Source organism: Oxyura jamaicensis, chromosome 19 (genome assembly GCF_011077185.1).
Source record: "Oxyura jamaicensis isolate SHBP4307 breed ruddy duck chromosome 19, BPBGC_Ojam_1.0, whole genome shotgun sequence".
NCBI lineage: Eukaryota > Metazoa > Chordata > Aves > Anseriformes > Anatidae > Oxyura > Oxyura jamaicensis.
In genome coordinates this window covers 704,415-729,766 of record NC_048911.1, presented here as the reverse complement: position 1 = coordinate 729,766, position 25,352 = coordinate 704,415, and the positions used below count along the sequence as shown (strand labels likewise).

Sequence of the window (25,352 nt, the reverse complement as noted above, 5' to 3'; positions counted from 1 at the left end):
TGTGGTGGCTGCTATCTTTCTCCAACAAGTACACAATGAAATCTTCACATCTTTTGTGTGTGTCTTCTGAGACCTCTGCAGAGAATATTAGCTCATGTTTCAAACAATAATCACTACTTTCCGTTACATACTTCTTGTCAAGGAAGGATTCTGAGGAGCTATGCAAATCCTGTGTACACTTGTAAAGGTTTAAGAGACAGGGAACTTTTGTCATATGTTCCTTGCCATGTGCTGCTTATAAAGATCACTGGTGACTAGTGCCTACATTACAAGTGGAAAGCTATTAAGCCTCCTCCAAGGAGCAGGGTGACATGAGAATGTGAGCTTAAGGTGGGAAATGGTCCCTACTTCTTGCTTCTGTCTGGACACAGAGCATAGGCTGAGATTCATCTTCTTGAATTTTAGATGCTTATATCTCAGCTTGTCCCCCAAACCTCATCTATAGTCAAGCAAAGGAAACGGACATCTCTAGGATTTGATTCATATAGCTTGTGTCAGACTTTGTCTTAGGCACTACCAGGATATGAGTGATCCCACCCTATTTTGCAGCATTGACTGTAGAGGAGTTGAGCGTGACTAGGTTAGATTTAGACATGAATACATAGGTCTCTGGAACTGGATGACGCTAATCTGTCTCACTGTAGTTATAAAAGTTTAAAGAATAAATCAGTTACGGTGCTCAAAAATCTTTTCTCTCCTTTGCAATAGCATGGGAAAAGTACAGACAGAGTCATTAGCAGGGGGAAAGCAAGATAAAAGCATACCAAATTTTGCAAGGTATGAAAATTAAGGTGTAATTCAAACAAAAACAGAGAAAGGTATGGAGTCTGAGACTTTTGAAAACTCCAGTGAGTTCATTAGTACTTCTGAGAAGAAAGGTTTGTAATTTCATTTGACTGTTTTATAAACCACTTCATGTTCACTGCCATTTTGGACACTGTTTTTACTTCTCTTCCTGTGTATCTCTTCATCCCTCTGCTATCCTTTTTGTTGTATACTGTACCTTACAGAATGCTGAAAGCTTATTTTTTCATATGTTCACATACAAAAGTCTACTTTCCCTCATCTTGAGAGCACAGAACCAAGGTTAGCTTATTTGAAAAGTGATAGTTAATCTTAAAGTACTTATTTCATAAGTGACAGGACTAAAGAATCTATGTCCGATCTTGTAGTTGACTCTCTTCATTTCATTTATAATGAACATTAAGGTTTTGTAGTGCCATTAAATCAAAGTAGAACTTTGTCGAAAGGTTTGTCACTATGTATATTCAAATTTCTTTGTTAACATAAGAAACCAAAAGGTTTCCTTGTTTTTTTTTTTCATTATGATTTGTATCGGAAAGGCAATAAAATCAGATGCTCATCTGGATTTTTTTCTCTAGTAGTAGAGAATAGTTGTTTTAAGAATTTAGTTCTGCAACTTCAGCTAACTGCAAAACCTTTGATAGTAGTAGGATTGCATAAAAGAAATGTAGTGAAGCTTGATTGAGTATTCTAATAGTAAAAATAAGTCAATGAGACTATGTGAGAAACATTATGTATTGGTGCCACCTGACACTGCAGGTCCAGTCATGTCTTTTGAATACATCTGTGGCTGTAGAGTTCATTTACATATGATAACCCTTCTGGTGAGTGATAGCTTAGGAGTAGTCACATTATTCTGAATAGTATATTTTTTGTTAAGATAAATATGTATTTATCTTTTCTCTTATGTAAAGCTTAAAATTCACATATGCGTTAGTCAGAAGGGGTATCTTAAATAAGCAGCTGAAAATATAGCATCTGTGTTTTAACACAGTATAAATAGCACCATATTTTCCCTTGAGAAAAGCAGACTGGATGCATTAGTAATGCACTTGTAAAACTAGTAGTAGGATTCGTCTTGCCTAAGATTCATCTGAATGTATAATATTGAATTGCATATGCCTGGGCTTGTCAGATTACATTTATAGTCAGTAGAGAGGAACAGGCACCTCCCAGATGTTGAGTCATTCCAACTTTCTTAGATATATACCTTTGGAAGACAACTCTTATCTTTCTGATGAGCCTATTTCTTCATCAATGGTGTAGCGAGCACAGATGACTAGTTTTGAAAACTGGTAGACTGTGTAGCAGTAATGCAATTAATCCCACCTAAATGTCTAAGACATTTCCCATTTTCCTTTATGGAAGAGACCTTGGATGTCATCCTCATTCTCATCAGTCTTTTGGTCGGTAAAGGATCAGAGCTTGAACAGCTGTTGCATTCAGGTCCATCACGACACGTTCATTGATCTGACAAGAACAGGCACAGCTGCTTTCCATAATTTCCTACACAGTTTTGGTACTATTACTCATCATAAAACGGAGTCATCTCACTTCCCTTAAGCATAACTTTGTGAACTGACATGATAAGGTCACACTGAAAAGGTGGTCTTCAGGGTTCTTCCCTGGTATTTTGCATGTAGCCTGTGCTTGAGAAGAATGGAAGAAGCTGGTGTGTCAGTCTCATCCCCTATGGCGCAGCTGAGTTGCTAACGCAGTTTATCAATGTCTGTTGCTATCTTGAGTACGTAGAGAGGTATATGTTTCCCGTCAATTTCCAACAGATCTTTGGAGAAATTACTATGGTTGTTCAAGTGTGGAAAAGATCTGCTGCTGATCATACTGTATTTGTATTTGTTTGGGGACTTTCCTGAGCTGGCATGTGCTGTTAAAACATATGAAATCATGCAGGGCAAATGGGTATACATCAAACTATAAGCATGGAGCTATTTTCATGTTCTCAGATTTTGTTTACGTTTAGGTTCTAACTCCCCGATGCATTTGGCAAGGTATGCCTCTGTTGAAACCATGGCTGAACTCAGGCATATCTGTCTGTGCCTATGCTAGTGTATTGAATTAACAGGTAAAGAGCCTGGGTATCTTGATCCACTCTCGAATTAGACTGCTTAGTCTCGAATTAGTTAGCATTCTGCCTGGCAAGTACTGTGCTGTTTTGCAGTTGGCATGGGTATTCCCAACAGGCAGTTTGGATGTGGGTGTTTTGACTTGGAAGAGTAAGAAATTTTAAGGGTATTAACAGAGTCTGTGCCAGAAAACAGATCTGGATGCATTTAATTTACTGGTATAGCTGTAGCCTTCATGTCTTCAGCAAAGATTATGATTGATTTGTACTTCTCTACTGAGAAACATTGTAAGCACTTAAAATAATATCCTCTCGAGAGGAGGGAGAGGTATGTAAGAATTTCCATTTTATCACAATGGTTTCTAGTTTGCTTAATGGAGTGACTCATGATTTCCATAGGACATTTTTGTAATTTCTTCACTTGTATTATTTGTCTGTGAACTGTTTTTGTATTCTTGGACAAAAAATTGGAACTTGATCTGTTGAGGAGATTATGTAATCATTTGTGTGTGTGTATGACCTGTGATTGAAAGACTTGAGATAAATGCTTGTATTGGAGCCTTTGTAACATCGCTAGGAAGCCTGTTCCAGTGTTTGACCACCCTTACGGTAAATAAATTTTTCCAAGTGTGGAGTCACCAACCCTGGGGGGTGTTCAAGGAAAGGTTGGACCTGGCACTTAGGGACATGGGTTAGTGGGTGACATTGGCAGTAGGGTGATGGTTGGACCAGATGATCTTGGAGATCTTTTCCAACCTTAATGATTCTATGATTCATAGAATCTTAGAAACTTTTGTTTTTTATTTTCCAACAGCTAGATGTTAGATCATTCGTTGTTTTTCCACACTGCTAACAACTAGGTTGATTCTATAAGTTTTGCTAATATCATGTTCGTATCATAAATTCCTGGAATCAATTCCATTAGTATTACTGATAGCTGACTTCAGAATGATTTGAGTGAGATTAATGTTGTCATCCCTCCAGCTACATTTCACTTACTTATTTTTATATAATTCATTTAATTTTGCAAATACTGAGAAAACAGGATTTAGCAAATGCCTCAATAGCTCTCTGCTTTGGAGCAGAGAATACAGATCACTGCTTTGGAGATGAGAATGTTAGCCTTAATCAGATCAAATGACCATATAGCTCATCATTTCCTTTGACAGTAATTCCCTGAGGCTGGAGTGTTGGAGCATTTTGGAAAAGCGTCAGTCCATGTTTGCTCTACTCTTGTACTCTTCCTTAGGCGTTAATCAACTATAACAGGAGTTGTCGAATTTAATAGCCCTCTGTGAATTTCATTTCCATGAACTTGTCTTTTTTTCCCAACCAGTGTAGACTCGTTGCATATGTGGGATCTGTGACAAGGAGTTCAATCCATAACTTAATTGCATTTTGTGCAAGACACCTTTTCTTTTCTCTTTTAACCCAATTAAATATTAATTGAATTTCCATTAGTTTGTTTTCTTTGTGTGTATGTATGTAAATGTGTCTCTATGGATATCCCCTTCACTGCACCATTTGTGATTCTAAATACTTTTAGTGATTTTCCTTGGTTGCATTTTCTCTACACTGGAGATTTCTCTAGAATTTACTAGATTTCTCTGCCTGGCTTGGCTGTTTGTTCAGGATTTCTCTGACATCACCCATGTTGCCTTCCCTGTAACATTTTCCAGTTCTGTTATTTTCTTACAGAGTTGTAAAATCAAAAATTATAAACAGTGGTCAAAGTATGGGTGAATCATGGGTTTATGAAGTGGAATAATAATGTTTTTCTTTCTCCATTTCCTTTTATAATAGTTTTTAACAACCTGCCATTTTTGATTTTGGGGGTCTTTTTGACAGCTCCTGAGTTTTGAGCTGATGTTAATTTTTATTTTACCAAAGTACAGAGCTTTTTCTGGTGGGTGGTAGCTTTGGGAGATTCATAGGGTTTTTTTGCATGCCTCCATGGCTGGCTGCTTGTTTCTGCCAATGAAAAGACCGGTGCAATTAGCAAGCATCACCTCGCTACTCCTTCACCCTATTTTTAAAGTAGTTTATTGAAATGATGAACCGCATGAGTTCTAGTGCAGGTCCTCCCCTGCTCATTTCATTCACCTGTGAAAAGTGACTGCTTATTCCTATATTCTGTGTCCTGTCTTTACAACAAACTGATTTTTTAAATGTACAGCCTTCCCTCTCACGCTGTTGTTGCTTAGGTTTTGTAAGAGTTTTTGATGATGAGTTTGTTAAAAGCTTTCTGGAAATCTAAGTATCACATCAAGAAGATCACCATTATCCATGTTAATTTACCTACTGCAGGTCTTTCAAGAGGGCAGTGAAGGGTGACTTCCTTTTAAATAAATGAAAAGCATTCTTGTTGACCTAGCTCCCATTATATGTTATCCAGTGTCAACTAATCCTCCATTATATTTCCTTCTATTTTTTCTTGTTCAACAGTCAGGATTTATAATTTGTATTTTCTTGTAATGTTTTTGTTAATATGCTTCTAAATAATTTTATTTAAGAATTGATTTATTTGCTTGAGTTTTTTGCAACCTGTCTGGATATCCAAATCTATTTTCACTATGTTTGAAATATGATCATTTGATTTCTGTGCAGAACCATTCATCATGCAGAGTGTTTGGTCTTTTCCTTGTTCTGTGAGCTGTGCTGTTAATTGTTCTCTGCTTGTCCTCAGTGTTTTGTTGCTATCCCACTGACAGCAATTCCATGCTTGGCACTCACGTTCTACATACTGGGTACTCTAGACTATGAGAAATTTTCATCTTCCATCCAGAGCCTGTATGGGCAGAATTATGTCTCTTTTTTGACAGAAACTAAATCTATTCATCTATTCTGAGGCTGATCCATCTTGTTTGCTGAAAAGGACTATATCTCTTTCTTAATTTAGTCAGTAATTATTTCTTTTTCCCTAAGATACTGTTCATGCCTGTCTCCTTACTATCTGAATGAGAGACGTGCTCACTGTCAACTATTTCATAGCAGCCAGTAACAAAATGTGCTTTAGCTGATAATTTCTTCTGGGTATGGCTAGATTAAATATGTCTTAAACAACAGAGTTTGGAAATTTATTCACTCCAGTTTTATACTACTTTTAATGTAGGGCAAAAGCATGTGAGTGAAGCAGATACGTTTGTTGAATGAATTAATTCAATTTGAAGACATGAAGTACTGTATATGAATCAACATTCTTACCTTTGATAACACTGCCTGTCAGTAAATGTTTTCTTGAATGTTTTTTAAGTTATTTGGATGAATGGTGGATCTCCCTTTTTGACCATGGGTGATGATGTTACTTATCTAAAATTGACCTCTGTCTTATGGTAGACTTGCTTCTGAATTGACTCATTGTTTATCTCCCATGATACCACACAAATGCCATTGTTCTTGCTGTTAGATCAAGTCACTGCTGTAGCCTGTGAGCCACCAAAAAAAAATAATAATCTTGTCAGTGCAAACCATAGAGTTTATATGACTTCCTCTAGTTCAGAAACATTCAGAATGTCATCAGTCTCTTGTCCTCTAGACAGTTATTTTTGTTCTCCTCACTTTGATATACAAAGCTAAAAATGTGTTTGATTAATGAGTTGCTTTTGCCCTAAGTTCTACTGGCTGTGAAAAAAATATTGCCATTGATCTTGTAGCATATTGTAGAAAATAATCTGCAATTAATAATTTACACTTACCTAGTACTTCACAAGCACTTCTGCCCTTCACATCCTTCCTTTTCTTTCATTAGAAAATAATGTTTTTTTAATATGTGTTTGCTTTTCCTTAGGGTCACTTTAACGGGCTACAGGAAACCCCGTTTGTCATTGCTCTCTTGCCTCGCCTTTACCATAGTCTTTTAAAAATTTTTTGGTGTTTTTCTTGGGTTTATAAACATCCTTTGGAGTTTCCAGTGAGTGAAATATTACCAAACCAAGGTATCATTTAGGTTTTTAGCAGTATCCAGATCTGTGATATATTCATGGTTCCTAAAATATTCTCCTGAAAGAGGTCCTGATTTCATCATAAAGTTGCTCAGAATTCGCTTCGGAAATTACAAATCATACACAGATCTCATGCTTGCTTAGAAGGATGTCCACTAGTTCTTTCTTCACTGTTTAGCTCCCATGTTTGTTTCTTTGAATCATAGAAAAAATCAGCAATATCATATTAAAAAGGGCAGTAAGAATAGATTTTTAAAAAATCACATTTGGTTATTGTAGCAACTATCTCGTGAAATCCCATGTAAATGTCAAATGTTGCAAATAAAATTGATCTGTTTGCCACCTCAAGTTACACTTATTAGTCCCTGTTATGATGATTGGACTAAATGTGATACCATCAAGCACTTATTTTTCTCAGAATGATGGGAAATGTTAGAGATTATCCATGATGTAAATGATGTCTTTACTTTAAAATTATATATCTGTGCATGTCACCAAGAATTATACCTGCAGAACGTTGCCTCATATACAAAGTTGATTTTTAGAATAAAATTGTTCTTTAATGTCAATGTGTGTGTGAATATCTAGCGTTTTCTTGTGTGAATCCCCTATCTATGTTATACTGTGATGGAAAAAGTCAAGCAGCTTAATGAAAGAGGTGATATTGACATGCAAAAGATTGTGGCATACGTATTCATATATTTTAATATTTATTCATATACACATATATGTACAAAATGTTATAATATTTGCATATGTTATAATATATTACAGCAAATATATCTTAATATGAAGAAATCAGTCTTAAAATTGTTCAGGAGTTAACAATACATTTCTGGAATTTAGTTAGTTTGCTATGTGACTATTTAAATGTTTAACCAAAGTAAGCAATAGAACCCTGCATGCCAAACACAAATGCTGGAAGTCTGATAACTGTGTTTGATTTCTTGTAGCTGCACTGCAGTGTTGCTCACCAACTACCCACACAGATCCTCTGACTGGCTATGCTAGTCCTACAGCTTCGACGTACACCCACTGCAGCTTTTTCCAGGTGAGTGCAGCATACTGAAATCAGCTGAAAGCTGGAAACTGTATGGATGGACTGTAGGTTTATGGATTCTGGAGCAAAGGACATACATTTGAAAAATAATCTACTCGAGGAAGTAAAAGTAAAATTTTAGTTTACTATTTCGAGGAACCACTGCATATTTAAAGAGGTAGTTTTGTAATTCTAGATAGGTTTCAGGGTAGCAGCATAGTGGATGTGGATGTCCTGATCAGTGGAGTGTTTTCTTCTATATGAGATGTGTGCTCAGCTTCATCAGAATTTGTTTTAGTTAACAAGTCTATATATATATATATATATATTAAGAATATCCTTGCCTGGACAAAATACAATTCTTAATATACTACAGTAACACTGAGAAACAACTCCATTTTAAAAAATTATTTATTTTATTTTATTTTTATTTTTTCTGTCATCCAAACTTTCTGCAGTCATTAGGCTCATTTGATGAATGAGGAAAAACTAAGATGTCTTTTAGAATCCACCCCACCACAGAGGTATCCTATTAAAAATAACTGCTGTAAATGCTTTATATAACTCTGGTGAAAACACACCTTTTTTGGAGGGCCTGGCTTATCAAACATCAAAAGGCTTGAAGTAAAAATGCAACGGCTTCCTTTTGTGTTACAGCATAATACCTGCACTTTTTTTCCTCACAGAGGACAAGCAAAGCAAGTTATGCTTATGTGTGTTGAAAATAGGTTGACCTACCCAAGCTTGATTATCCAGTTTCCTGTCTTGCAAATATCAACCTTTGTCTTTTATTCATGATTTCTTTTAATATAGGCTTATCCAGGATGGCCAGGTTACAGCCAGAATAATGTGTTGTTATAAGCATATAAATAACCAATCATGACATTGGTACTCTTGTATTTATTTTGCACACAGTGTATCTTTGTCCTCTCACTTTCATTATGAGAGTTGTGGAAGCTTTTTTTTTTTTTTTTCCTTTTTTTTTTTTTTTTTTTTTTTTTCCTCTCAGGCAGGACCTGAGTCCAAATGATCAAGTAAAACAAATAATTCTCATTTCAGAAGGCTGACATCAGTGTTTGGGATAGCAGATCATTTCAAGAGAGACATCAGGGCTGTTATTAGCGCTAGATTGAAAGATGATGCAAAATACACTGTCCAAAGGGTGCAGTGAAAATTAGTCGTTTGAGGGAGAAAGTCCACAGACAGTGCGTGGGGTCAAAAGAGGTTTAGGCCACTTGGTGTCTTCCACAAGTTGCAGGAATTCAGTGCAATGCTGCTGAAGGATGGTTTGCACAGCATTTTAGGCTGTTTGATCATGCTGTGGCCTATTACCGCTGGCAAAGCCTGTACCAAACTGCTGAAGTTAGCCAAGAAATGATTGGACCAGTCCAGGAGACAGTGAGCACATTGGCATTCAGCGAGTTGATTATCAGTATTGATTCCTTTGGATCAAGACAGTGCTTTGTTGTCCAGATGGAAAAATGGGAATTGTTGACCAAGAAAGCCTAAGCCTCGTGCTAGTCCATACTGAATCTTTCAAAGAACATCACTTTACATTCAGGAGACATTAAGACAGGTTGGGTTCACTGGTACTAGAAGCTGGGCTGTAGAGTACACATCTGAGCTAGGTGACCTGACTGCAATGTGGGCAGAGAAGGCCGTTAGGTAAATGCCTGTCTGTCCACAGCTTGCAATCCAGAAGAAGCTCCAGTGAGTCAGCACATGAAGAGGTGAGGGGTTATATGTGGCTATATGGCTGCTTAGGATGTGCCTCTCATCAGGTTTCTGAAATCAACAGCTTCAGGGGTTTGTGTTATACTCTGTGCACTCCTGCTAACAAAATTGGGAATCATGTACAGCTTTGTATTCTTTTTCATTTGGTTTCTCTGTAAGAATAGGGTGTGGATCAATGTGATGAATCCCATTGCTTGGATGGGAGTGAGAGTCTTGTGAGAGGAAACTCCAGCTATCTCGTGCAACAGTTGTTCTGACAGTTCACAGCTAATAGTGCAGTACTTCCCTGCTATTTTATCATGGCTGTGAACTGAGGCTACATATTGGTTTTTAGTGTTCTGTATATATGTGCATGTATACACACATGTATTTTAAACTAGCAGCCCTAATATTTGATTGTTGCTATTAGTATATTTATTAAGCTGTCGGTATTTTCTTGTAAAACAGAAGCAAGTTCTACACTTGAAATAAATATTGTTCTACAGCTGAAGCAATAAATATGGGGGAACAAAGAAAAAAGAAACTTCCACTTTTATTTGTAACAAGAATGTTAACCAACCATGTTATTTCGAAAGGAAACTGAATCCCAACTACTTCTGAGTGATTGCCCAAGGGCTCAAGCCAGTCACTGAGGAGGTGCGGTTGCATTTTACTTCCTCTGTACACTATATAATCTTATAATAAGTGAAATACCTATCTTCCCTTTCACCCCTTTTGCTGAATCAGCCCGTTTTTCTTCTTGAGCTGAAATAACCAGCAACCTTTTAGTCTTTTGAGTGCTGACTTCCCAATCTTTGTCACTTTGCTCTGTTTCATTGCTGCTTCCCTCTCAGTCTTGTCTGTCATAACTTCTTTAGGTAAACTAGAAGGATTTGCACTGTGTCTTTGTGTGGGGGCATTTTCTTCTATTGGAATTGCATACTAGATCCTATAGTGCACCCAAAAAGATGGTATGTGTTTTTAGATGGTCTCATCCCTAAGCAGTTGATTTGTTAACACAGATCTTTCTTAAAATCCTAGCTACTTAAGACAATAAATAAACTGTGCAACAAAAGAGAAACACTTTGTGTTAATATTTTTTAAAAGTACAACTGGAAAAAATTAAACGGAGGTAACTAAATTCAAACCCATATCTTAAAAATATGAAGGTGACTTGCCTTTAATGAGAATATTCTTCTTAGCCTAAATACGTCAAATTAAAGGCTTTATCTTTTTTTCTTTTTCTCCTCACAAGGGAGAGGTTTTTTGCAGACCAGCACATCTGCGAGTCCACTACAGGACTTGTCTTCATATACCCAGAGGAAGGGATCAAGATATTGTCTCATATCTTTGTGGTACTTCCTTCAGGGACTCCTGGTGTTCATGCTGCTGAGAAGCCAGTTGTTTCAATGGCATTTGATCTGATATGGTTTTCCTGGTCCAGTGGCTTCCTATTCTCTATATTAATCTATAGAAATAGCTTTTTTAATAGCCATTACCTCAGCTAGAAGGTCTGAGAAAAATCAACACTAAGGTCTAACCTTCCTACCAGATCTCTTCCAAAGTAAGACTGTATTTTAAATATACCTGAGTTTCTGTTCAGCATCATTGTATTACTTTTTTGTCAGAAGAAATTACCCTACTAATGTCCTTTAAATCTGAATGATCTCCAGAAGAAATAGCAGTACAGGTATTGGCTGTTAAAATGTGATTTATCATTTCCTTTGAGTAGGACCTGCTGCTTTTGGAAGACTCTTCATTGCCTTCTTTTTGCTTTGAAGGTTCTTTGATGAATTCTAAAAAATATATGTATATGTATGGATTGGTGTTTCTGAACTGAAGATCCATAGGGCTTCTGTACAGATTTACGTAGACTTCAAGTCATATATCTGTGGGACTCTCGGTTATGATACAAGTGTCCAGATTGGAGGCTGTGACAGACAGGGCGATTCTATGGTATTTGTTTTCATAGGTATCTGAACTCCCTTTCATTTGGGACTGGAGCATCCTTGGAAATCATTCACTGTGTGAATGTGTATATGGACAATCACTGGAAGAGGAAAAAGATGTTATTGGTAAGTAACTGTGAGTTCCTCAATTTGTGTTGTCCATATGCACGTTTACAGCATGCGTACCTTTTTCCTAAAAATGTGGTTTACAGTGTTTTTTATACATAACAGCAATGCTTGAGTTTTAGAAGAACTGAAGGCAGATACGTGTGCTCTGTCCTTTCTATCACATATGTCATGTGTGGAGGGGATGGTTCTAATGTAATCTATCAGATCTACTCAGAGTAGAAGTCTCTGGTTTGAATGCTTGGGTGTATGTTGTTTATTTGCAATGAAAAGGGTATGCAGACAGGGCATCTGAAAGAGTACCCAGCTACTGTTAGGTAACCTTCCTTTCTCCCCAGGACAGACAGTGAATAGAAGAAAGTAAGCTTGCTACGGGTAAGGTGATTAATGAAAAATAAGACAAAGTGGTAGCCTTTTGTAATTAAACCTCCTGATTTAACTGAAAATAACATTCAAAAACTTGAAAGCTTGTGTATATGAACACTATGTTGATTGCTCAGGTTCATTTACAGGACCTTACAGAACCAATGCGCATCCTGTTATTGTACCTTTTTTTTGTTTACTATAGAAGTTCACTCTATTTTGTTTCTCCCAGAGTCCTCCAATGCAGTCGCCTTATGCAGTTGAATTTCTACCCTCTAACTGGCCATGTAATACATCTGATGAAAACAAGAAGACAGAAGTAAATCTTGAAGCCGTGTTTCAGATTGTTGATGAAATGCATTCAACACCTAAAGCTGAAATGGTGAAAGTGGAACCTGTGGAGAACCAGTGTCCAAGCCCTCGGTCCAACAGAAGCCAACCACTGCTAGTTGATACGGAGAACAGTGATCCACCTTCTTCAAATGAGGAGAGCCAACTGGAACCTCTTACTCCTGTAGCTTCAGACATTATGTCGTTTGTGATGGGAGCAGATCAAGAAATGACTTGTCCTCTGTCACAACCTTCTGAATTTCTTTACACTCTCCGTACCTCTGCATCAGTAGAAAGTGATGCAGCTCAAATACTGCAAGAACCTGTGACCATGCAGGAAGCATGTTCAAAACTGAGAGAACAACAAGATCACTTCCCAGCTCCATCCTCAGTAATGTTTGTTCAGGAAGGACAGTGGTTCAGTCCACAGAAGGTAAGGGGTAAAGAGAGATAAAGCAGCATGTTTTTGAGATAATTATATTCAATATTAATGCTGGTCTGATAACTTTTTAGTATTCTTGCACTCTTAGAACTAAAGAGTTCTTTAATTAGGATGTCTAATGGACAACGAAGGATTTGTTTGATAAAGCAACGTTGTGTTTTTGTTGTTGTTTTTTGTTGTTTCTAAAAATGTAATGAAAAAGTATCCCTTGTTAATAAGCATGTTAGTCCGTGATGGCCAAGATAGGCTGCTCATTTGCATGGGAAAAATAAATAGAGTAGATGTATACATGGTGATGAAGTGGAAGATTTTTTTAGGTTATAACATACTTTCTTTACTCTTTATATAAATAAGAGTTTTTTGAAAATTGCCATTGAAAGCAAAGATTTTTGTTTAAAATTTAGATAAATGGTTAGATTGTTTCCAATAAACAATTAGTAAATTTGTTTTCTGTGGAATGCATAATTTATTTGCATGTGAATGGTATTTAGCATTTAGGTTGTAATTGTACTGTTGTTCACCTGCACCCCAGTCCTCCCTGTGCACAAAATTGTAAAATAATCACTGACAGGCATTCGAGATGTTTACTGTGTTAAGGCAGCAAATACATGCCCTTTTTGTCATTGGTGTTTTGAAAACAAACTAAAAGCAAGAAATTTACTGCATCTGTTTCTGTGGCGTGAGACCTAGCTCACATGTAGGCACTCAGTATTTCATTTTGTGTACATGACAAGACTACTGTACTGTTGTGTTATCAGTGTCTTGATGCCTTCCCGTAAGTTTCCATCTGTGAAATCCTCAGCTGGTAGAAACTTGCCATTATTGTTCTCAATGTTATAAAGATTAGTCATCTTCCTCTTGGGTACATATTTAGAGAAATAAGTATATGTTTTGATCAGGTTTCTGCAGAGACTGAGCCAGTTACAAGGCTGTTCTGCTCAGCCCTGCACAGAGAAGAGCCTTTCCTTGTACTAGTATACACAGAGTTGGCCATGCTCCTTAGTGAGTGTCCACTCATTATATTAACTGCTGACCACAGTTTAAATGTTTTCAGTTTTGGAAACATTGGAACTGCATTTTTAGAAGTATATTTTTCCTTTTTTGAAGACCTTGGAAATTTGTGATCCAGACTTTCTTGTTTAGAACAGAGGAATTAATTGTGAGAGCCACAGAGTTGTGTGGAGGGGGGAAGGTGCTTTGGTTTTGAGCCCCCCTCATGTGTGTAATGAGTGAGAATCACGATGCTGGTCCCGGTCTGGTTCTCTGGAATTTAACTGGCTAAATAACTGGGGGGTTATTTTGTGTTGAAGAGGAATCTGGGGACTATTAGGCCTTTGGTTTGACAGATTCCCTCTTTTTGTTAGAAGTATTCTTTCTCTTACTAGTCTCCCCATCCTCAAAAGGGGCAAGGTTGCCTCTTTTCTAGAGGTATTTCCAGGGCCTGGGATCACAGCAGGTGCAGAAGTCTCCAGGGAAGGTTTCTATGCTTGTACTTCCATCAGGCTCCTTCATAATTTGTTGTCTTCTTTATCCCTGAATCTGGAAGCCTTCCAAGGCTTTCAGTAGCTCAGTGCCATGTAATTCAAGGCAAGCTTATGGTAAAATACTGTCCATGTAGAGAAGACGGTTTTATTCCTCTGTGTAGCAGCAGAGGAGGAACAAATTCCTCCAGTGTTAAACATCAAAACAGCTCTTCTGGGTCAGATCAAAGGTCCAACTTGCAGTGTCAAGTCTCAAGGCAATAGCTGTAATCTGATGCTTAGGGAAGAGCAAGAACAAGGCATGCAAATAGAACAGGGCATTCCTCCTTATACTTTCCAAATATTTTCAACTCAAGGATTAGAGTTGATACAGCATACTAAATCTTAGATTTCTCTTCCATTGACTGAAGTCAGCCCTTGAAACCTTGTAAACTGTAGCATGTGGTATCCTTTGACCAAAGAGATTTTTGCTCACAATCTATTGCACAAAAAGCTTCCTCCTTTTTGTTTTGAGCTTGGCTGTTACAAGCTTCATGTGTTGTTTCCAAGGAAAACTATGAGACTTCTACAGTGACACAAAGGTGTTCACTATTTTGTTCTCTATTTCTTCCACAATGCTTCTTATCACCTAATTGGTTTTGTGACAGCTGTCGAGCCTCAAATGGTCCTCTTCACAGAACTAGCAGCCTGGTAGAAACCTGCTTTATTCTGCTTCCCAGCTTAAAAGATAACAAATTAAAGAGCAGTTCTTTGCATAAAAAAGTCTTAGTATGTTCACTAAGTATGTATATATATAATTATTATTTTCTTCTTAAAGTGGAAATACAACATTTCTGTAATACCAGTTCAAGGGGAATTTTCCTCCTATTTTGTTCACTCTCCTTAGCAGTATACCTGTCTGAAGGCTGAAGCTCTTGCTTAGTTTGTTGGTTAATCCAGCAAGCCCCATTCATGTGAGACTGAGTTGCTAATTTTAGTAATTTAGCTTCTCATCATGGTTCCAGCTGGGTACAGCAGTCATGTAACCAGTGAGACATAGCAGGTTTTTTTGAGAACGGTTTGGCATTTTTTCAATAAAATGAAAAGGCAAAACTTTCACATCTGTCAGCTTTGGTAATTTGTCTGATTCTCTGCCAAACAGTATTCAGGACAAAGCTGCAGCAGTACTAGGCTTGAGTGAAGAGTCTTTCCACAGATGTGGTAAATCTATAATCAGAAGCATCTTCACTTAAATAAATAAATTAATAGAGCTTTGGAACCAGATTTATGTGTGCTAGGTTGATGCTATTAGAATTAAAATCTTATTATTGACTATTTATATAAGATTACTAGAAGAGTTGGTGGGTAAGATCCTATAAGCAGAGTAAAAAGGAATCTGGAAGGAAGAGTGCACAGTATCCCTCCCTGCTCTTCAGTTCCACACATACAACACTAAGGTTGATAGTGGACACAGCACTGCAAGTAAAGATTTACCAGTCAGGGAAATTAAATTCTCAATTTACTGGTCACATTTATCCCCATGCAGCCCAAGGTGCCGTTAGCCTTACTGGGTACTACAGCGTCCCCAGGTCCTTTGCAGCAAAACTGCTATTCAGTCAGAGTTTCTGGACTTCTTTTAGCAAGTAGTAATAATTTCTTGATAATGGTTATCTCAATAAATTTTAGTATGCTTTTTTTTTTTTTCTTATTAATGTAGTTTAATTTCTAAATCCTCTGCTAAGAGATTGCTTTTCAGATTGTACTGTATCTATTGATTTCATTTTTTCATTTTTTTTTTTTTAAAATAATAAATTTGTAGAACTGTTTATAGGGAGCATGCAAATTAGGATGCTTGCTTAAGAAGGATGACCTTCTCTCACTAGGTTAAGGCTGCATACTCATTTTTCTAGAATTGCATTAATTATGTAAAAGTCACCAGGAATTGAAAGGTTTAAATCATCATGTGAAGAAAAGTCTTATCAAACCATTGCTGATGTTCCAAAATGTGCAATCTGTATCTGCTCTGACCTGCTCCCTTTCCCTATTCATAAGAGTCAGTCTTGAGAAGTCTGGATTTCTAATGAAGGTAATGAACTATAGACCTCCTTCCTTCTCTTCGCTTTTACACTGGGGAAGGAGTTGTGGTTCTGATGTTGGACAAAAAGGCATATCTATCCAAATGGTTTTCATATTAGCTAATTAATACTACTAATGTAATGCATATAGACAACATATTTTAAAGAACAAATGTTACAGTAAAGTGACTGAGTGACTAGCAAGTCCAGGAGGCTTGCTGGGAGGAACTATCTCTCCCACTAGTTTTCAGCTTCTGCAGTTGCACAGGCCTTTTTGAAAATTATAATAAAGCTTTGACACAGAATGTATATGTATTTCTATTAAAATGCATGCACACTGCCTTTTATACATTTAATACTGAGCAATACAGACTCAAGGGGGAGAGAGAGATTTTTGGTATTATTAGTACCTTATTACCAAATGCAATGACATTTTGCCCTCTACAAATTCACACATACCAATTTTCAAAAGCTTTCTTTTCCTTCATGGAAGGAAAAATTGCAGGCTCTGAACAATCACTCATCTTTAAGATGTTGGTTGATAGGATATTTGCAGAAGACATTAATACTCTAGAACAGGTGACAGTGAGAACATCTTTCTGTCTAAAGGTAAAGTCCAAGTGCTTAATTTTGGGCCTTTACTTCCTAACTGGGACAGAAACATAACTTGTTTGTTTGTTTGTTTCCCTTTGTAACCTACAGAGTTTGCCATATCATTACAGAAATATTCAAGTTCAGTGAATGCTTGCTTGCAAAATACACATGGAGCAGCAGCAGAGGGCTCCAAAAAGCAAGCAACAATGTTATACTGTAATGTATTAACAATTTGATGGGGTGGGGTGAGATTTCTAACCAGAAATGTGATGCTTGCATGTGTAGTTTTGCGTTACCCATCTCTGTCAAGCTGTCCAAAGTAAATCTGTCATACAGGTGTCAGAAACAATGAGTGTACCTGCATTTCTTCTGCTTTGCTTCTCATACGTAGTATGATGACTGAGAGCAAAGTTGAGACCATGAGTAAATGTATTCTTACTCTGTATATTCTGGTTTTCTGATTTCATGTTTTGCTTAATATTACATTTTGTAAGAGCTTGAATTTCAACTAGGCAACCTTAACAAGTGTTTTTAACTGACAGTTATATAATCCATATAGACACTGTTCAATAACTGTTAGATGTCCTTTTGGAGTGGAGAAAAATACTTATTATTTTGTTCCTTGCAGTGATTACAATAAAATATTGAGTGGTCTTTGTTTTTGTTTAGTATTCACCTGAAAGCAAAACAAAAGCTAAATGCCAATCCAACACATTAGAGACAGTGGTGTCTTTGGAAGAGACAGGATTCCTCACTTCAGGAACTGGGCCTGTGAACAAATCTGCAGTTTCGTCTGTACTACCTAGAAGCAGAGAGAGAAGAAACAGTACACAGAAGAGCAAGTCCACTGGTAAGAAGAGACCCTAATTAATATTTTTTTAGAGATTACAAAAACAGCTGCTCTAAAACTAACCATTGCAGAAAGGGGAAATTGGAACAGGTTAGTTCTTGTCTGCAGTGTAAGTATTTCATTGTACCTTCAGTCAAAATATTACACTTGTACAACCTCTTAGTGTACTTGCTGATATACTTCTTGAGATATGCTTGCATTAACTACTCATATGTGGAAAAAGGGATAAATTATATGAGTAAATAAAATCTGATGTTCTAGGGGTTGTGTAAGAAACCTGGATGTTGCAATATTGAGATGAAGTCCATAGATGTGCTGGAGGGTAACAGTGCCATGAAAGAAGGATTAAGTAATAAGGTGACGATTGGAGTAGCAGGAAAAACAAACAAACAAACAAACAAAAAACACCAAATTTATGAAGTAAGTGTAGAAATCCAAACTTTTTGTCCCAGATCACTAAAAATTTTGTACCAGACTGCTGAAATACATGAGAAAAATAAGTTGTAGACCATCTGAGGCCAAACAGTTCACAAAATCTACTAACTAATGGAAAACTTAAATGTGTCTGAGGACATAAGAGTATTTGGATCCATTCTAGAGGCAAATTTGGTGTGGCACGCAAATCTTGTAAGAAGCTATTTCTCTCATAGCTGATCATCAAAGAACTGATTGTATAGTTTGAAGAGCTGTTGCTCACTTCAAAGGGTAGTTTCTAGGTACCACTTAATGAAGCTAGTTAATAATTCAGCTCATATGCCCATCAGTTTCAAATGTTTACGTAAGGAATAGTCTTTTTATCAGAAAGCTGTCTTGAAAGAATACAGGCTTTTGTTTAAAAATGCGGAATTGAAAGTTCTCATTTGGTTACTTCCTGATACCATAGACAATTAGTACACTTCTCAGTTCTTGTATCTACAGTTTTTTGTATCTTTACTTAATTTTTGTTATTAAGTAAATTTTACTCAACAGTAACAAATTTACTTAGCAGTTGTAAAGTTACAGGAATGTTTTGGAAAGCATTTCTGTTATACAGAAATGAAACACTGCTTTGCTAATTAGCAATAATTAGCATAGTTATTCTTTGGGAAACATGATAGTCATCCAGGTCTTCATTTCCACTGCTGTACCATTTAGAGTTGACATACATGTAAAGGACAGAGAGAGCACACCTGAACCAAATACAATCAGGGTCAAGTTGGCCCAAAATAAATTTGGCGCATGATCCAAGCCTTGAAGCTGCATAGTCCACCTCCTACTTTTTTAAATGTAATTCTGGAGAATATACATTTAATTATAAGCTGACTTCTGTTGCTCTGACTACATGTTTGTCTGTCAATACCTCCTTTCCTCTATGTGTCTCTGGACACAACTTCTTCCCTAACTTTTCTGAGCTAGAAAGGTACATGACGACAAATTCTAGATATTTCTTCACAATGTATCGTCTGAGTGCAACTGAGTCCTGTCCTTTTTCCTCTTTTCCTTCGGGCACCCATTTGTGTGTTTCCTGAGCCTACATTTTGATGTATATCCTGGTATAGAAAAGACTTTTGTTCCATCTATTTCATTAGGCTTAGGACATGATTCACTTGTCTTTGTTGTGCGGTGTCTTTGTTGGTGACACCAAGTTCTAGATATCACACAGTGAGAGGCCACAGAATGGAGTACAAAATGCCACTGGAATGGAGGTGGAAGGAAGAGTCTCACTCCTGTGACTGGGAGCAACTCTGGGCCAAAACCAAGGTCATAAATCAAACTGTCCATTCTGAAGAAGTCATCGCTTTCCTTTGAAGAATAGGACCAGATTTCTTTGCCTCTTGCAGCCATTCTGAGCAAGAGAGACAGTTGTTGTCTCACTAAAACACAATTCTCAGAAGTTCCTTCCGTAAATGCCAGCTCATCTGTGCATCGCCATAGATAAATGAAATTGCTATCTGCTTTCTAGTGTAATCAGCTTTCTCATTTGAATTCTAATTTACCAGTTTTAAAACCATCCTGTCAAACAGGGTCAAGATGAAAGGGCTCCCTAGTCCAGTGTCTTGTCTCAAAACAAACAAACAAACAAAAACTGGCATTTTGGTACTATTAAGTACAAGCCACAGTGAACTTTTCTTCCATCAAATTTTCTAGTCACTTTTTGAAGTCTTGCAAATTTCTACTGTTCTGTGCAAATTAATATTGTTAACTTTTGTTTTCAATATGTTTGCTTTCATCATATCCTTACTCCTCACATGCTAATTGTCTTTGCACCTCACAGTCTGACAGAGGGACCCCATCTCCTTTGTTAACAGCAGGAGAGCTGCTTGTGAGTCCTCCCTCAGAGAATCAGAAGCTGCATCAGAACATCTTTCCGAAAGAGTCTGAATAGGCTGTTTCACCTGTTCCCTTCCTACTCATTTTTTTTGAGAGATGGTGGGTATGGCTGTCTAGTTCCTGGCATGTTTGTTTATCACATTGAGCTGAGGGATAGCTCACACCTTTGAGAGACTGCTGTTTTCAGCCCCAGGCTGTTTCTTAGGATGTAGTTTTGAAGGTGCTGATGATTAATCTTTTTATCAACTACTTTCTAGTTCAGCTCATCTATATATATATTTTTTTTTTCAGAATAATTTTGACAGCAGCATCCATACCTGCAACAGGTGTCCTTTTGGACTTAATGAATGATGGCTAGAAACTCTGTAAATTCTTCTTGTGTCCACCCCCATCTCCTGTGCATTGCATTCCACTGGTATAATCATCTAGTGCATATAGCTATACTGGAGCTCGTATCTGTGTTTTGTGTTTTCTCTTCTAAGTGAGTGCATAAGAAGGACCAGATTCTGACAGGAGAGATCTCAGAATGGAGCAGGTAGAATTTGATCCTTCTGGATTTAGGCATTCTGATACGTTAAGGAAAAGGCTTTCTTACTCAATGGCTGTTTTTTTGTTGTTGTTTGTTTGTTTGTTTGTTTGTTTTGGTGACTCATCTGATCCTTGTCTTCAAATAATCTGACAACTTCCTTTAATTTATTTTTATTTATTATTATTATTTTTTTTTGAAACAGGAACACAGACATAATACTGAGATGCCACTAGCTCAGATGAATCCATCATTATGCTGCAAGGTGCCCTAGACATTTACCACCCATTCCCTTGCCACTACTGTTGTGTCAATATGCATTCCTTCTTATTCACTGCAAGGTTATTTAGATTTATAGGTGCAATTGCTAAGGTCAAATCTTCATTCAGACAAGGTTTCCCATGCTATTGCATGTGTGAATGTTCATCTGAATTATTTCTTAAACCTTCCAGACAAAAATCACTTTACTGTTCAGATAGCACTCCTGGTAGGACATGGTGAAATCCTCTACAAAATTGTTAAGGGTTAGTGCAGAGACAGGCCTGGCCCAGGACTCTCAGCGTGTCCTGCATTGGAAGCCCAAAGTGAAATTGCTCTCAAAAGTTTGAGCTGCAGGTTCTTTCTCTAGCTCAGTTGCTATTACCTTTATTTCATTATCCATTCAGTGAAGGACTCTCAGGTGTCCTGGCAGTCTGCTGTTTTGTCTGAGTGGATGTTAGATGCTATCTCCTGTATTTACACAACTGAGAGTTGCATTGTTACTAGCCCCCTCATTTCTCCATCCCAATGCCTTTTCAAGATTCATTCCCAACACAGTCTGCTTTGGCAGGAGGTGGATGTCAGAAAGCGCAGAACTGCTGTCTTTTCAGAAGGTATTTTGCAGTGAGGAGAAAGGAAAAGGACTATAGCCCTTGTTCTAAGATATGAATGTTTCTGTTAAGGGTTTGAAGTTCACAGGGGTGATATTTGCAGTGGTAGTACTGTTGTGAATCTATCAGGGTACTTGTTCACTTGCTTGACCTGCAAGATGTTACATTTTACCTTTTTGCTCTGGTTATGCATTACAACTATCTCCATTTTGCTCTGGATCAAGGTATTTTTAAAAAAAAGTCTGCCTGTCCTGTCTATGACACAATGTGTTTTCTCTTGCATATTGGCACCAGCTTTGGTATACTTTGAGGATATTGTGCCTTTTTGCATAAATGAAGGCACGTATCACAAGCTGAATGGGCATTTCTGGAGAACTGCTGAGGTTTTACAGTAATTAGCTTTTGGCAGTTGGTACCCATGTCAGTGAATGCATATAGAAATATACCTTGAAGAACAGGAGCACAAGTCACTTTTTATTTTATTTTACTTTTGGTCTTACATTTAAAATTTTGCAAAATTTGAATAATTCCTATTCTTGAACAGTAGGTTTCAAATTCTGAAGTTATAATCTGCCTTTCAGGCCATTCTCTACATTACCTGATAGAATTACAATTGCTATGTATGCTGTTCAGTGACATATTCAAGGACTGATATTTACTCAGTATTCCCTTTTCTTCCTAGATCTCCATCTGCTGGTAGACGTAGCTTGCAAGCAGGGGCACTTTCCAAAGGAAGAAATAAGAGAGTGAGAAGTGGGTGACAAGTATGTGAAAATGTGCAGCAGCTGCCAGCTGGGTTCTCTTGTCAGACTCCAGAGGCAATGTCTTGCACACAACAGGCACTTTGGATCTTTTCAACTGTTTATAAAAAAAAAAAAAAAAAAAAAAAAAAAAAAGCCTATTTTTAAAATTTCATTCTAACTTTGTGAGGTGTTAGTCACTCCATGCTTTTTTACACCTCTTCTATTACATTTCCTACACGACAAGTTATAAAGCGTCTAGTGGTCAGAATATTTAATATGAAGTAAATACTTAGCTGCTCATTTTTTTAGATATGGAAAATCTGGACTTCCTGTAAACAGGAACAGCCTTAAAAACTTTTTCCAAAACTTTCTTACAGTGAAGCAAGTTGGTTTCAGTGCTGTATTTGGAATCTTTTTATTTAACATTGTTGGAAGCTACAGTGTACTCAGCACAGATGCTCTTTGGTGCTCTCACCGTCTTTGCTTGAAGTCATACTGTGGCTCTTTAATGGGAATTGTGTATGAAACAAAAGCGCAGGAAAGTCACAAGATTCTAGGTCTGAATGGGTCAGGGATTTCAAGAGAGCAGCTATGGGAAAGATGAGCTAATTTTGTGAGTGATTAACCAGGAAACGCTCTTCTTTCGTAAACCAACGCTCTGTTTCAGCAACAAGTGTGTCCCTTCTGGTGGGTATCCGTTACACATGACAGCTGCCGATCTTTTACATTTATGGATAATTGTCCTGTTTTAATAATTTATTTTTGATTCTAATTATATATGTAATGGTAAGTTATCTGTTGTTTAAGTACTTTATTTTAAGTAGGTTTTAAATACATTTTAACATATTAAACCTGATTTTATTTATATTGATAGTAGATTTAAAGTTTTTAATAGCTATGCATTTGTATTTATGTTAATATACTGTTTAAAGGATAAAGTGGGCACAGTCTATATTTATGTTAGGGAAATACATGTGAAAGAGCACCTAAAACATAGATTTAATTGTGTCATCTGTGTTCATGCTTCTTTTAAAATGAATTAGAGCCAGTACTTTCACACAAGAAAGAAACAGAATTTATCAGGACTGCCTCAGCTATACCGTCCAGCACTTTATGTAGCTTCTAGCCGTGAGCAGGATGTCCTAAGTGAACGTTGAGTGGTAGAACGAACTGGGGAAAAGCTTTTGATTATTCACCAGCAGTCCAAACTAGACAAATGCAATCTGAGGATGCTTTTAGGTCAAGGCTAGTGGGAGTCTTACCATACTGGTTGTCCTCAGATTTGTTATCCTGTATCATATATTACAGGATTTATGTGCAGTACAATTTCAGTTGACATGAATAGTGAAGGGTTAGGTGGTTATGTTCAAGTCCTACTTCTTAAATGAAAGGATATGGAAACCATTTGTACATGAATGAGAGTATTTGGGTAGTTAAAAGGAAAAGTTTTTCAGTAACATTGCTGCAGCTCGTCACCTAAGTTTTGTTTCATGCCCTACAGCTGACATGGCTTGAGACTGTTGCATGATATGCTGTGGATGATCTGTGTCCTGTAGGAGCTGGTGCCATCAATAGTAACAGGGTTTGACAGCAGCAGACTAGCCCTCACAGACCAAGTTGTAAGGAGATGGACTTAAAAGGATTTCAGCCTTGTCAAACTGGAGCTGCTACCTCTTTAATTCACATACACTACAAATGGAACTTCTTAGCTTACCTTTTTTATTCCTGCTTGCCACCAAAAGATTTGACACTTTTGGAGATTTAAGATAGGGGAATCTCATAGTCTTAGATAATGCTCTGTTGTTCTAAAGGCAAATTACGAAATCCTTCATATTAGAATTTTTTAATATGCTGATTTAGAAAGGCTATGGAGCTGGCTCTCCTGATGTACATTACTTTCAGAACACACATGGATGTAAGCTCCCTTCATTCTTAACCAGCTCATCCTGATGTAGGGAGAGAGCACAGGAGAAAGGGCACTCACTAGCTTAGGAAATTAGTATATTGCTGCACAAGGCCTCACGAGTCTCAGGTGGCCCTCTAGATTGAAGGTCTAGTGCTTCAGCACCTTAACGTGGATCTAGTTCAGTCAGTAAATAATAAAAAGTAACTTCTGTAGCAAGACCTTTTTTTTAACTATATTCTTGTTAATGGGAGCACAGTGCAATTTTGTTTACCTCGCGGATGTTCTTTTATCGTCCTGCTCAGACAGCATGGTTGCACCAATCTGCAATAAATTAACTTTCAAACTGAAATATGGATGTTGCACCTATATTTTCTTTCTTTTCTTTCTTTTGATTTACAAATGATGTATTATCATAGTTGGAAAAAATCCTTCGTGTTTCAGCAGTTCTTCCTGCCACTTTTATCGGCATACAACCATTACGCCTGCAACCACATTCTTATTTTTAAAAGCGGAGCAATTATTCTTTGTGTAACATTCTACTTTCAATGAGTTACTCCAGGGATTAGTTTAGCTGTACACGGGAAAAAAAAAAAAAAAAAAAAAAAAAAAAAAAAAAAGCTAATTAATCTCCACTTTCTTGAAGGTGCTTTTTCACGAGCACCAGGAACAACGGCGACTGACTCTCCGAACTCCTGCCCAGATCATACGCTTTCTGCAGGCCGGGCATTGTTTTCACGTTTGTTTCTGAGTGCCCTCCTCGAGCACCACTCCATCGCGCGCCCGCTCACAGATTTCCAGTCGCAACCTTACTTTGAGGTTATAGGTCTGACCTGCAGCATTATTCACCTCTCGGTGATGTCAGAGGAGAATAACAGTTGAATTCCAGACCTCTGACATCAGCCTGACCTGAAGCCTCGCAGCAAGCAGCAGCCAGAAAAGGGCTACTGCCTCTCGATGGGCGGCAGCGGGGGGAAGGCCGGGGGAAACGGGGGGAGCCGGGGGGGGCCGGGCCGGCGGGGGGGGAGGGGGCGCCCGGGAGCGGGGCCGGGGCCGGGGCGGGCGCTCCGCGCTGCTCCACCCTCACTTTGTGCCAGCAGGTAGGAGCCGCGAGCCGGGAGCCGCGGCCGCCTCGCAGCCCTCCCGCGCCCGGCGCTCGCCCACGGGCGCTGCTGCGGCAGGAAGGCGGCTCCGCGCCCGCCGCGGGATCCGGCCGCCCCCGGCCATGGTCG

General features: G+C 37.9%; 2 protein-coding genes across 4 annotated transcripts in view; both read left to right on the top strand.

The window, feature by feature from the left end:
* Positions 1 to 1,574, top strand: part of MTMR4 (myotubularin related protein 4) — a 68,260-nt gene extending 66,686 nt beyond the window's left edge. The window contains exon 16 of the mRNA XM_035342919.1: positions 1,564 to 1,574. The gene's annotated coding sequence lies outside the window, so the exon portion shown is untranslated. The remainder of the gene's footprint in view (positions 1 to 1,563) is intronic.
* The window catches only part of HSF5 (heat shock transcription factor 5), a 29,195-nt gene extending 4,723 nt beyond the window's left edge, over positions 1 to 24,472 (top strand). For 2 of the 3 annotated variants that reach the window (XM_035342922.1, XM_035342920.1), the window contains exons 3-6: positions 7,782 to 7,879; positions 12,251 to 12,781; positions 17,589 to 17,769; positions 22,157 to 24,472. In XM_035342922.1, coding sequence (XP_035198813.1) covers positions 7,782 to 7,879; positions 12,251 to 12,781; positions 17,589 to 17,769; positions 22,157 to 22,224 — 878 coding nt within the window. In that variant the 3' untranslated portion in view covers positions 22,225 to 24,472. Of the gene's footprint in view, positions 1 to 7,781; positions 7,880 to 12,250; positions 12,782 to 17,588; positions 17,770 to 20,810; positions 20,871 to 22,156 lie in introns of all 3 variants that reach the window. The other variant, XM_035342921.1, reaches the window with a different exon arrangement.
* The last annotated feature ends 880 nt before the right edge of the window (positions 24,473 to 25,352 follow it).